General features: G+C 54.2%; 2 protein-coding genes, 1 long non-coding RNA gene and 4 other non-coding genes across 7 annotated transcripts; all 7 read right to left on the bottom strand.

The window, feature by feature from the left end:
- Window positions 1-177: 177 nt before the first annotated feature.
- LOC134429948 (ras-related protein Rab-39B-like) lies at window positions 178-2,801 on the bottom strand. Its single transcript, XM_063177368.1, has 2 exons — window positions 2,552-2,801; window positions 178-1,746 (listed from the first exon to the last, which is right to left on the bottom strand). Exons 1-2 carry the CDS (start codon window positions 2,764-2,766, stop codon window positions 1,317-1,319), a joined length of 645 nt encoding a protein of 214 aa, XP_063033438.1. The 5' UTR covers window positions 2,767-2,801; the 3' UTR covers window positions 178-1,316.
- A 295-nt stretch (window positions 2,802-3,096) lies between these two features.
- On the bottom strand, window positions 3,097-4,675 carry LOC134430005 (ras-related protein Rab-42-like). The gene is made up of 2 exons (XM_063177440.1): window positions 4,410-4,675; window positions 3,097-3,715 (listed from the first exon to the last, which is right to left on the bottom strand). The coding sequence occupies exons 1-2, from the start codon at window positions 4,667-4,669 to the stop codon at window positions 3,301-3,303; spliced, it is 675 nt and encodes a 224-aa protein (XP_063033510.1). The 5' UTR covers window positions 4,670-4,675; the 3' UTR covers window positions 3,097-3,300.
- A 1,089-nt stretch (window positions 4,676-5,764) lies between these two features.
- On the bottom strand, window positions 5,765-8,603 carry LOC134429983 (uncharacterized). Its single transcript, XR_010030698.1, has 5 exons — window positions 8,400-8,603; window positions 7,966-8,006; window positions 7,326-7,371; window positions 6,855-6,958; window positions 5,765-6,221 (listed from the first exon to the last, which is right to left on the bottom strand). It is a non-coding gene; the product is annotated as an uncharacterized LOC134429983 (long non-coding RNA).
- Window positions 6,350-6,420, bottom strand: LOC134430158 (small nucleolar RNA SNORD99). Its single transcript, XR_010030748.1, has one exon. It is a non-coding gene; the product is annotated as a small nucleolar RNA SNORD99 (small nucleolar RNA).
- Window positions 7,171-7,287, bottom strand: LOC134430162 (small nucleolar RNA SNORA61). Its single transcript, XR_010030752.1, has one exon. It is a non-coding gene; the product is annotated as a small nucleolar RNA SNORA61 (small nucleolar RNA).
- On the bottom strand, window positions 7,488-7,618 carry LOC134430161 (small nucleolar RNA SNORA44). The gene has a single exon (XR_010030751.1). It is a non-coding gene; the product is annotated as a small nucleolar RNA SNORA44 (small nucleolar RNA).
- On the bottom strand, window positions 8,188-8,330 carry LOC134430160 (small nucleolar RNA SNORA16B/SNORA16A family). Its single transcript, XR_010030750.1, has one exon. It is a non-coding gene; the product is annotated as a small nucleolar RNA SNORA16B/SNORA16A family (small nucleolar RNA).
- Window positions 8,604-11,179: the final 2,576 nt, after the last annotated feature.

Raw genomic sequence — 11,179 nt, forward strand, 5'->3', positions numbered from 1 at the left:
TACCTCAGCTCTGTGTGTGGTGCTGTTCTGAGGGAGATCTGAGAGTTTACAGGGAGCAGAATCATGGAATATCCTGAGCTGGAAAAGATCCCCAAGGATTATTGAGTCCAGCTCCTGGCCTGCCCAGGACACCCCACCAATCCCACCCTATGCCACTGTCCAGCGCTCTCTGAAGCTGTGGCAGCATTGGAGCTGTGCCTATTCCCTGGGGAGCCTGGTCATTGCCGGAGCACCCTCCGTGGGAAGAGCTGTTTCCTAATATGCAATCTATGCCTCCCCTGACACAGCTTCAGCTGTTCCCTCAGGTCCTGTCTGGTCACAGGGAGCAGAGACTGGAGGTGTCACTTGGGAGGAGCTGCACATGCTGGTGAGTCTCCCCTGTTTCTTCCAGGGTGAACAAACCAAGTGCCCTCAGCTGCTCTTCCAGAGGTTTCCTCCCCTCCAGACCTTTCTAGACCACAAGAATTTGCCCAGTCCCTCACCTGCCAGTCAGGATGGCGGGGTCATTTCCCTCCTGACCTCCAACCCATTGCTGGGATATTAGGACTGTTGGGAGGGGGATGTTGTGACAAAGCAGGAAGTCAGAGTCCCCCTGATTCTGTTTGTGCCTGGACATTGAAAAGGCCACATGCCCCTGGCTGTTCCCGCTGCTCTGCTCAGACTTCAGAGGAGCTGCAGGGGCTGTTGTGGGGATGCAGGAGCTGACAGCAGTGCAAACCCCTGCATGACAGGAAGGCTCAGGAAGGCTTCTGCAGCCCTAGGCAGAGCTGGGCTCATCCTCCTTGTCCAGCTCTCTGGAGGCTCCCAGTACCTGCAGGGGAAACCAGGGCGGGTGAAGTGATCCCATGACCATCTTGGTGTCACTCCTCATGTCGCTGTGGGATGAGGAGCCTAGGGAGCTCCTTTCTGCAACCTTGTAGAGAAGGTTTTTTTCAAATTATATTGTATGAAGATTAATCTGAAAGGGAAAGTGGGCATTTCCTCAGAATGGTATGTGGTTGTTTTTGCTTTGGGCTCAACTAGGCATGTACTCAGCCGGAGTGGCAGATACATCATCTGAGTTCCACGATAAATTTGTCATTTTTAATTCTATTTGGAAAGACTTAAAGATTTAGGGCTTTATGGTAGGGATCTCAGTCAGTACAAGAGAGCATAGGGGAAAGGGTAACATTGGCCTCTGCAAGCCTGTGGGGTTCCACCTGGGGACTTCACGCTTCCAACGCGCTTCCCATGCCACCCCTGCCTGTGCCTGGCTGCTCCATATCCACTTCCCCTCCTGAGCCCAGCATGTCCCTGCCTTGCCAGTGTCCTCAGCTCTAGCACGAGCATCTCTTCTGCTTCTCCTTCTCCTGTGCCTGAGCCTTGGGCAGCACTGGCAGTGGGATGCTGCTCTTCACCCCATCCCATGCCTCAGTGGCCACCAACCGCCCCGTCTGCAGCGCTTGGTAAATGGCAACTGTCAGCATCTGAAAGGCCTGGACTACATTGGAAGCATCTTTGGCTGAGGTCTCCACGTACTGGACACCCAGTGAGGCCGCCAACTTCTCCGCCTCCCTCTGGCCCACCCGGCGCTGCCCAGCCAGGTCACTCTTGTGCCCCACCAGCAGGAAGACCATGCGGAAGGGTTGGATGGTGTCAGTCACCTCCTGGTGCCATTGCCGGATGCTCTCAAAGGATGTGCGGTTGGTGATGTCGAAAAGCAGCATCCCCCCGGCTGAGTTGCGGTAGTAGGAGCGAGTCACAGACCTGGGGTGGGGACACCGAGAGCAGGGGAGTGAGTGGCCCCTGGGGTTTCCTGTGGCACCTCGGGCAGCATGTTCCTTGCCTACAGAGTGGCCCTGTCCAGGACCTGCTCCTGCAAGCAGCACCCATCTTGCATTCAAAGCACCATGAGAGGGGTGCCTTTTGCTGTGTCAATAAGGACTCCAGGGGCAGCTCTGTGCGTGCTCAGCCACCATAGCTCATCTATCTCCTGCAACCACAGCCCCCAAGTGCCCCTGTGCCTGCAGCCATGTCCCCAGGGCTCCACCATCCCTGCTTTCATGGTCCTGGAATTCTTCTGTCCCTGCTGCCGTGTTCCCAGTATTTTCCCATCTCTGTTGCAACAGTCCTGGAACTTTCCCATTCCTGCAAACCCAGATCTGCCACTCTCATCCCCTGCAGCCAACATCTCCCAAGCTTTCCTGTTCCCAGGAGCTGCCTGGCTGGTGGAGACAGCCCCACAGGGAGGTCTGAGGCTCCTAGCAGCTGAGGAAGAAGTTTTGCCCAGCCCTCAGTGGGTTCCCAGCTGTTCGCCAGTCCTTCTGCAGCTGGTGTGGCAGGGGGGTGCTTGAGGGAGTACTGTACCCCCTTTAGAGCTGGAGCAAGGGCTTACAAGGCAGTCCCAAGGGCTCCTTTCCCTTGGCTTTTGACATGGTCGTTCCTCACCCAAACGGACAAGTGGGAACACAGCCACATCAACAACCTCCTTAGGCTTGGAGTCACAACACTCCACCCCAAATCTGGAGGGGGACACCCATCTCCACCACCCCTCCTGACCCCATGGACCCACCTGAACCTCTCCTGCCCGGCTGTGTCCCAGAACTGCAGCTTCACTTGCAGCCCTGGCTCCAGCTCCACGAATTGGACGTAGAAGTCCACCCCCACCGTCTGGTTGACAGTGTCCAGGAAGGCACCTTCAGTGTAGCGCCGCAGCAGTGAGGATTTCCCCACTGTCGAGTCCCCCAGCATGATTACTCGGAACTGGTACTGCCACCGTGGCTCCATCGGTGCTTCTGCTGCCTGCCAGGACCTGCCGCCCTCGCACCAGGAGCGTGTTCAGGCAGGCAGGGAGCTCCTCCACCCAGGAGGCGTTCCCAGTACCACTGGTGCCGCGTGGCCCCTTTGGAGCCCCTTTGTCCCCTTTATTTTGGCTCTATCCAGCAGGAAGCACTCAGGAGTGCCTGCTCCCATTTTCCCATGGACAGGACACCCTGAAAAGTGTCCCAGACATGGGGAGCTGTTGCCCCACCAGTGATGCCCCCCAAAGCAGACCATCCCCCCACGCCATGCATTGAGTGCTGTGCCCCTGCCTGGGATGAAGTGCTTGGCACAGCCTTTATTTGGTGTGGAAAAGCGTTAGGTTTATTAAAAACACTCCTACAGCAGAGTACTATTTTTTTCAGAGCCCCCAAATTAAGGTTTGAAATAAACCCAAGCCCAGGTGGGAGACCCAACCCTCATGGTCACCCAAGGGCTGCAGGTGCTGGGTGGAGAGAAAAGCATCCGCACAACTGGGGGTCCCACGTCCCCCTGTCACCATCAGCACTGGCAGTGCTTGTGGGGCTTCCTCCCTGCCAGGGGCTGGCGCTGACTCTGGCTGGGGATGAGCCTGATGCCATCACATCCCTGGTGCGGGGCAAGGATCCCCTGGCCCAGTGCCTGCTGGATACCTCCAGCCAGTGTCTGGAAGGCCAACTCCACGTTGAGGTTGCTGTGGGCCGAGGTCTCCACGAAGGCCATGCCCAGAGTGGCGGCGAGGTGTCCAGCTTCCTCTGCTGACACAGCTCGCTCATCCTCCAGGTCACACTTGTGTCCCACCAGGACAAAGGCAGGCAGCTGGTCCCCCGCAGCCTCGTGATACCACTCAGGAACGTGTTCAAAAGATGCTCGGTTGGTGAGGTCAAACACCAGCAGCACCCCCGCCGCGCTCCGGTAGAAGGACTTGGTGATGGATCTGAGCATACCCAGCGGGTTTTCAAAGGATACTGGGAAGCTCTAACACCAACAACCCTAGGATGGCGCTTGGGAGATTTTTGGGTGACAGATCAGACTTCAGGAGTGGGAAAGGGAGACCTGTCTTGGGCATTTACACTGCCATTTTCTGTTCAGCATCCCTCTCCCCAGAGTGGGGGGCTCCAGAGTAGATCTGGGGGGTTTTCAGGGACTCTGTGGTACTGTTTATCCCCACAAAAGCCCCAGATCTGTGGGGATGGGGCAGCACTGAACAGAAATAGGGCACCACCAGAGCCAACCCTCTGGTCCCCAAAAGGTTCCCAGGGATGGGGGGAGGGCCTGGGAGGCCAGCTCCAGCCACAGCACTTTGGTTTTCAGCCCTTCACGTCCCATTTGAGCCTCTCACATTCCCAGGTGCTCCTGGCTCCAGCCTGATGCAATCAGGAAAGAAACCACCCAGCCCCAGCCCACCGCCAGCAAACAGCAACAAGCACCTGGCCCTGCTCCCTTGGCTGCTCCTCTGAACAACTACAGTGTCACTGCAAGCTCAGCACAAGGCATCACTGGCCCCTAAAGAATCACCATCCCAGTGAGCCATTGCGGTCTGTCCCTGCACACCCAGCTGGGGATTTACAAACACCCCAGAGTGGGAAGATGACTCGGTTGGCATGCTGGGGTCCCCATGCCTGCCTCACCTGAACTGCTCCTGGCCAGCCGTGTCCCAGAGCTGCAGCTTGGCCTTGCCGGTGGGTGGCATCGGGATAGTCCGGCTGTAGAACTCGACGCCGACGGTGGGGCCTGGCACGGCTGCCCCACCAGGACCTCCAGCCGGCCCATCAGTGAAGCAGCGCAGCAGGGAGGACTTGCCCACGGCTGCATCTCCCAGCACGATGACACGGAACTGGAAGTGTCCCTCGGGCTCAGGATCCTGGGGGGAATCTGTCACTGTCTCCATGGCTGAGCTGACTCGATCCCGACCCACCGTGCCCGTGCTGTGCTAACAGCGACAGACAGGTCTCCACCCTTGTCCCCACCCCCCCGCGGGACAATGACGGCTCTGGCCCCGCAGTCACCCGGACAGGCAAACAAACTGTCCCAGGGAGGGAGCAGCTGGCCAGCTCCGTCCTCATCCTTCCTGCTAACACTGAGGAAAGAAGTTTTCTTCTCAGGTGTACAAACAAAAAAGGCTTTGGAGCTGCTGCATAGTTCTTTTAACCACTTAAGAAAACCACTGAATTTATTTACTTGCTTTTTTTTATTCCCTTGTTTTTAAAACGATTTTTATCCATTTACCTGTTTCCCAACCACCGAACTCCAAATCACAAACCCTAGCAACAGCCCAGCATTTCAAACCTTAGCAGCAGCACAGCTTCAGCTGTAATCACATTGGCATTTAGTCTCCATTTGCTGTGGCCAGGACATTTAGTGTGGCCACATGCCAGCTCTGGATGTCCACCTCTACTGGCAGTCTCTCATGTCTCCAGTGCCTGGCTTTGGTGTCAACAGGGACAACCAGGCAGTGAGTGCAGACCCCCTGCTGTCCCCAGGAGCCAAGATCCTGGGAAATGCTCCACAGGGAAAGGGCTCCCAAGACCTGCAGGTAGGAGACTAGCGGAGTCAGAGGCACCAGCCCAATTATTTCAGGACAAACATTTACCTCAGGTTCTGGGACTTTGTCACAGCCCAGCCACCCAGGGACAGAAATAAGAGTGGCTCCAACTCAGAGGCTGCGGCTCCCCACTACCAATTTTTCTCCATGGTGAGAAAACAGGCAGCCAGAATCACCAACTCTCCAGCTGAGGGTGTTGGAGCATCCAGAGGTTGCAAGGAGCTGCTCTAGCCCCTCCATGAAGGCCCACGGTGTTTCTGCATTCCAGGGACCCCTGTGGAGGGTTGTGGGGGACATCCCACCGGCAGGTGCTACAGCAAGCACAGGAACTTGCCTCTGAGCACTGGTGAACTCCACTGGGGGATCCTCAGGCTCCATGGCTCAGAGCCAGCCCAGCTTCACCCCATCCCAATGCAACTCAAACACTGGAGACACCATAAGGATTTGAAGTAATTGCATTTATTCAAACTCCTATCACACACAGAGAATATTCCAAGCTGGAAGGGGCCCACATGGATCACTGAGTCCAGCTCTTAAGCGAATGGCCTGTACAGGGATCAAACCCACCACCCTGGCATTACTGGCTCTCTCCTCTAATCAAATATTTATTATCCAGACCCCCTCCTGAAAAAACTCCATGGAACAGACTGTTCTTCCAGGTGGAGCATCTGAACCAGAGCTTCAGATATACCTGGAGCCAAATCAGTTCTACCTCCCTCCACTGCAGGTGAGGGGAGCCCAGAAGTGGCTGATCCCACTTGGCAGAGCTCACAGCTAAGGAAGGAGCCAGGATCTGGCTCTGCAGAGCTCCCACTTCTGGAGGAGAGGGCTGGGAAAGAACTGCAGTCTGGCACTGCAGCACCAAGTCCATCAGGGATGGTTCATCCTCTGCTTAGACCTGAAAAAAGGGATAAAAAAGAATCCAGCTGAGGGATGAGCAGTCAGGCTCAGCACTGTGTGAGATTCCATCCACATTCCAGAACTCCTGGATGTCCCCTCCCTGCCCTGTGGTTTTGGGCAGTTCTTGCCAGGCCTCAGCCCCATATCCGCAGGACTCATCCAACAGTCTCCAGACTCAGGAATCATCACGGACCAGGCTGCACTGCCACTGACCTCACCCACACGCTGCACCACAGAGCACAACTGGCCAATGAAAAGCCTTGGAAACAAGGTGATCATTCCCACCTGCACAGTCCAGGTGAACAACTGGCCACTTCCAGCAGTCAGCATGAACTGTCCCCTGTCCTCCAGACCCCACTCGAGATCACACAATCCCAGAATGGTTTGGGTTAGAAGGCACCTCAAAAGCTCGCCCCATTCCACAGCCAGCCACGGGCAGGGATACTGTCCACCAGACCAGGACAGCCTAAGTCACATCCAACCTGGCGCTGGACGCTTCAGGGAATGGGGCAGCCACAGCTTCTCTGGGCAACCGTGGCCTTCTCACCCTCACAGCCAAGAAATTCCTCCCAGTATCTAGTTTCCACTTACTGCTCACCCCAGCACCAGGAGCTCTCCAGAGAACACTCACACGCTCCACACTGCAGCTTCCTCACAACTCAGGTCCTACAGAAAGCAAGCTGAAGCCCTTGGGACTGGGCTCACAGGTTTTAGTCTTTTTCCACAGAGTTACTGCTGAAAAAACAGAGCTGGAGTTTAGTGCCTGAAGCCAATGGGTTACTGTAAATCCACGGCTCAGATATTCCCAACTAATTCCAGCCCCCCCCAACCCTCATGGCATGTCTGCCCCCCGTGCCCCATCTTTATCCATTCTCCTGACCAGGAGTTTCCTTCCTAAGCAGAATTCCCAAAATAGTGAGGCCAGCGCAGCCTGTCTTCCTAGTGGCCCCTCTCAGCACAGGACACATCTGCTGAGAGCCCAAGACCAGCATGAATGTTACTCTTCCTCCTTTTTCGACCACAAGATCGGTATTCAGATCTGGTGGGAAAGGGATTTGGAGGGATGGGCTGTGGAATTTCAACAAGGGTACCACCCTCTCACCTGGGTCTATCCATCAGATGGGTGAGCTCTGGAACACGCAGGACCCCTGGAAGACATCACAACATACCCCCAATATCAGCAGTAGGCTGCAGACTTTTGTGGACCCACCTCTGACTCATTGTACCCTGGAACCCCAAGCAAGGAACAGCCCAATTCCCAAAAATGTATTGGAGGGGTGAGTGACTGCCACAGGCAGAAGAGGCCCAGCAGTCAAAGACCTTCCCATTGCTCTGGCATGTTGTTGGAGACCTGCAGCTACTGCATGGAGCCACAGCTCTTGGATTAACATGCAGGTTAACACAGAGTTTATCTGGTAAAGTCAGTGATTGAGTGACTGACTGGCTCTGGGATCAGGGTTGACACCCAGATCTGTCTCTAGCCGGCTCCAGAGAGACGAATTGCCCTTATCTCATCCATACATCATCTGGATGGAGCAAGTACCAAGGGAGTTTGCAGGGCCCAGCCCCAAGGACAAGCCCCGTGGAGGATGCACAGCCTCGGAACAGCACGTGCTGCCACTGCCCAACAGCAGAGGGGCAGGAAACGCTGCTGGTTCCTACTCTGGTCCAGGGAGGCCTCAAAACCAACCAATTCTCAGCCTCTCAAAAGAGGACTCCAGAACCAGGATCGTCCATCTCACCTGCCATCCCATGTCCCGGGATCACCTTCTACGCCAGGATGCTGCTGGGAAGAAGAGAACTTTAAGCAAATTGCGAGAGAAGTAAGTTAAAATAAAAGTACAGAAAGATGGGATACACTCCTTCCCCTTCCCCCAGGCCGTGCATCAATTTGGACCCCAGGGGCAGGATTTGAGGCAGCCGCCTCCTTCCAGCACCAGTAAGCCCCCTCAGCCCATGGCGGGCCATGTACTTTCCCGAAATGTTGCCGGACAGTTACGAAGGCTCCAACTGAGCGGCGACCGTCGAGGAAAACCCCTTTGCTCTCGGCTCCTTTTTGACTGCATCTACCACCGCACCGACAGACGCAGCTTCGATAGGGCCGGGCGGCTTCTCCACCCGCGGCCGCCTGGCCCGGGACAGGGCATTAGCTCAGCCTCGAGGGTCCCTCACTCACCCGGGGCCGGGCCCGGCCGGAGGAGGAGGGCGGGGGCAAGGTCGCGCTGCCCTTCGCAGCCTTCGAAGCGCACCAAAGCGCCGCCGCCGGACGCCATGCCCACAGGGCGCCGATGCGGCGGAGCCGACTGGCGGGAGAGCCCCAGAGACGACGGATGGCGGTGGATGGTCGCCGATGGCCGCCGCAGAACCTCCCCAGCTCGCCACCATGGCAGAAAGAGGCGGAAGCTGCTCCGCGGCCATTTTTTATAGCGCGGCAGCGCGGGCTCCGATTGGCTGCTGGTGCCGGGCTCTCTCGCAGAGGCTTCTGGGAGTTGTAGGTCGCGCTGCCTGCAGTCCCAAGCACCGTTCCTGCCTTGCTCCCTTCCAGCCCCCCCGCTCCGCCCCATCCCAAAGGATAAACGAGACTCCCGAACAATCTGCTCTAGGGGCAGGTGTTCCTGCCCATGGCAGCGGGTGCAATGAGATGAGCTTTCAGTCGTCTCCCAACCCAAACTATTTCAGGATCCCATGATTCACAACTCCCACTAGCACTGGGAGCAGCTGTACACCCCCACCCCACCTAAATGACTCTCCAGTCCGGGTGGGACAAGTACAATTTCTTTCTCCTTCTCCATGCAAGGTCCACACCAGGGGCCGCTCTTTGAAAAGCTGAAAACAGCAGCTGCATTTCCCCTTCTCCTTCTTCCCTTTTGGAACGGGGTGGAGGGAACACTCCACCCTCGGGGAATAGAAGGAAAGGTTCTTGGAAACAGAAGTCTGTTTGGCAACACAATACCTCTGTAAGGCTCCTGGTTCATGATTCATAATTCGTAGAAAGTATTTAAAATGGCAGCACCTGTCAACCGGCTGGAAGGAAGTGCTGGAACTGCTGCTGGTGCTGATGCTGAAGGCACAGCCATAGCGGGAAATCAGCTGGAAATGCCTGAGAGTGCTTCCTGCCCAAGTCCTGGAGAAAGGGCAAAATGGATGGTCATATTTTAATCTGTTCTGAGCAAATGAACAGATGAAAAAATTCCCAGTGTTCATCAATGGCCTTTTGAGCTGGTAATTCCATCAAACATGGCAGATCAGCAACAAAATAAACCCTCAGTCATTTAAGGCCAAGTCTGGGAACAAGCCCTAGACTTTGTGTGGACAAACTCTCCCCAAGACAGCCCTTGCCAAAGCTGTCAGGGACAAGGTAAAGCTGCTCCCATTCTCCTCCTACATGGATCTCACAGCTGCTCTGCCAAGGCACAAGGCAATCCCTGGAGTCTCCTTGGCACAGCCACTGATACAACGTGAGCCTAAAAATCATGTCAAATCCTAGGGTAGAGTAAAGCCTGGGAGATTACTCTGGAAAAAACATCAACCTTCCCCAGAAATTCAAACCTTGGCAAAGACTGCTTGGGAAGAGACTCTTCCAAATGGTGAACTGGGAGAATCCCCAAAGAGCAGCAATGAAAAGTACTGGATTGTCGCAGACATTTCTTCACAGAAATCCTTTCTTTCAGATTTCTGCGTCTTCTGGAGGGCAAAGGCCTCAGAAGCCAAGGTAAACAATTATTATCAGCTGCTGTGGAATGTAACAGGGGCACCTTGATTGGCTCATGCTTCTTGTTTATAATTAAGGGCCAATCACAAAGTGTAAGCCGGGGACTGAGTCCTTGGCCACAACTTTGTTATAGATTCATTTTTTCTTTCTATTCTTAGCCTAGCTTGAGCAGCTCTGCAAACTTCTCTTTTTATTCTATTAGTATAGTAACAATGTATTATATATCATATATCAATAAATCCAGCCTTCTGATCTAGAAACAAGATTCACCGTCTCTCTCTCACCAGCAGCGACCCACTCAGGACGCTGTAATACTGGATGCCCAGCAGACGTCAGCCTGCCATGACAAGATGGATGGAGATCCAAAAGGGGCAGAGAAAAATCCCACTGCATGTCCATGGTCAGCGAAGCCCTGATGAAACCTCCTGAGAGTCTGTCACAGCACAGAACAGAGAGCACATGCTGGGAGAGGCTGCAGTTCCCAGCACCTGACAGATGGGAGCAGACAATACACAGAGATGTGAAAACTATCAGTAAGGAAAAGCAGGACTGCATTAGTGATCCAGGTGGATTGTTGTGCCTATGGCTCCCTGGAACACATCAAGGGGCTGAAGCAAGTCTTGGCCATGGTCAGCTCTCAATCTCTACCAATTGTGTTATCCACCATTGCTTTTTCCCTGGAAATTTTACAGCAGAATCAGCATGATCTTTGAATGATAGAATCATGATAGAATCCTGATTTGGAAGGGACTCACATGGATCATCAAATCCAACAGAACTGCACAGAACACCCCAAGAATCCCACCATGTGCCTGGGAAAAATGAGTGTGTGCTGAGCAGGACCCCAAACACCTACTTAAAAATCTGACTGCACTTGGAAAAAACATTTTGACTTGGAATAACTCCTAAGGAAGAAAAAAAAAAAAAAAAAAAAAAAAAGAGATATTTTCTGAAAAAATGTTCTAACCAGGAAAAAAAGGAAAGTGAGCTCTGTCAGTGACATTTCCCGAAGCAGCTCTATCAGTTCCTGCTACTGCATTTCAAATTCACACCCCATCCTGCCACTGAATTAGTTTGATGGTTAAGCAATTCCCAAGTAAAACCCAGAAATGGGTGTATCCAGTAAGCTTTATAAGATCACTGGAAGATAGCAAGGCAGGAACATAAAAATTTCTCTCAGATCTTGTTTAGCAAAAACTGAAGATTAACAAGCCAGTAATGAGATAGCCAGTACAGGAAGATTA

The sequence above is a fragment of the Melospiza melodia genome, chromosome 27 (genome assembly GCF_035770615.1).
Source record: "Melospiza melodia melodia isolate bMelMel2 chromosome 27, bMelMel2.pri, whole genome shotgun sequence".
NCBI lineage: Eukaryota > Metazoa > Chordata > Aves > Passeriformes > Passerellidae > Melospiza > Melospiza melodia.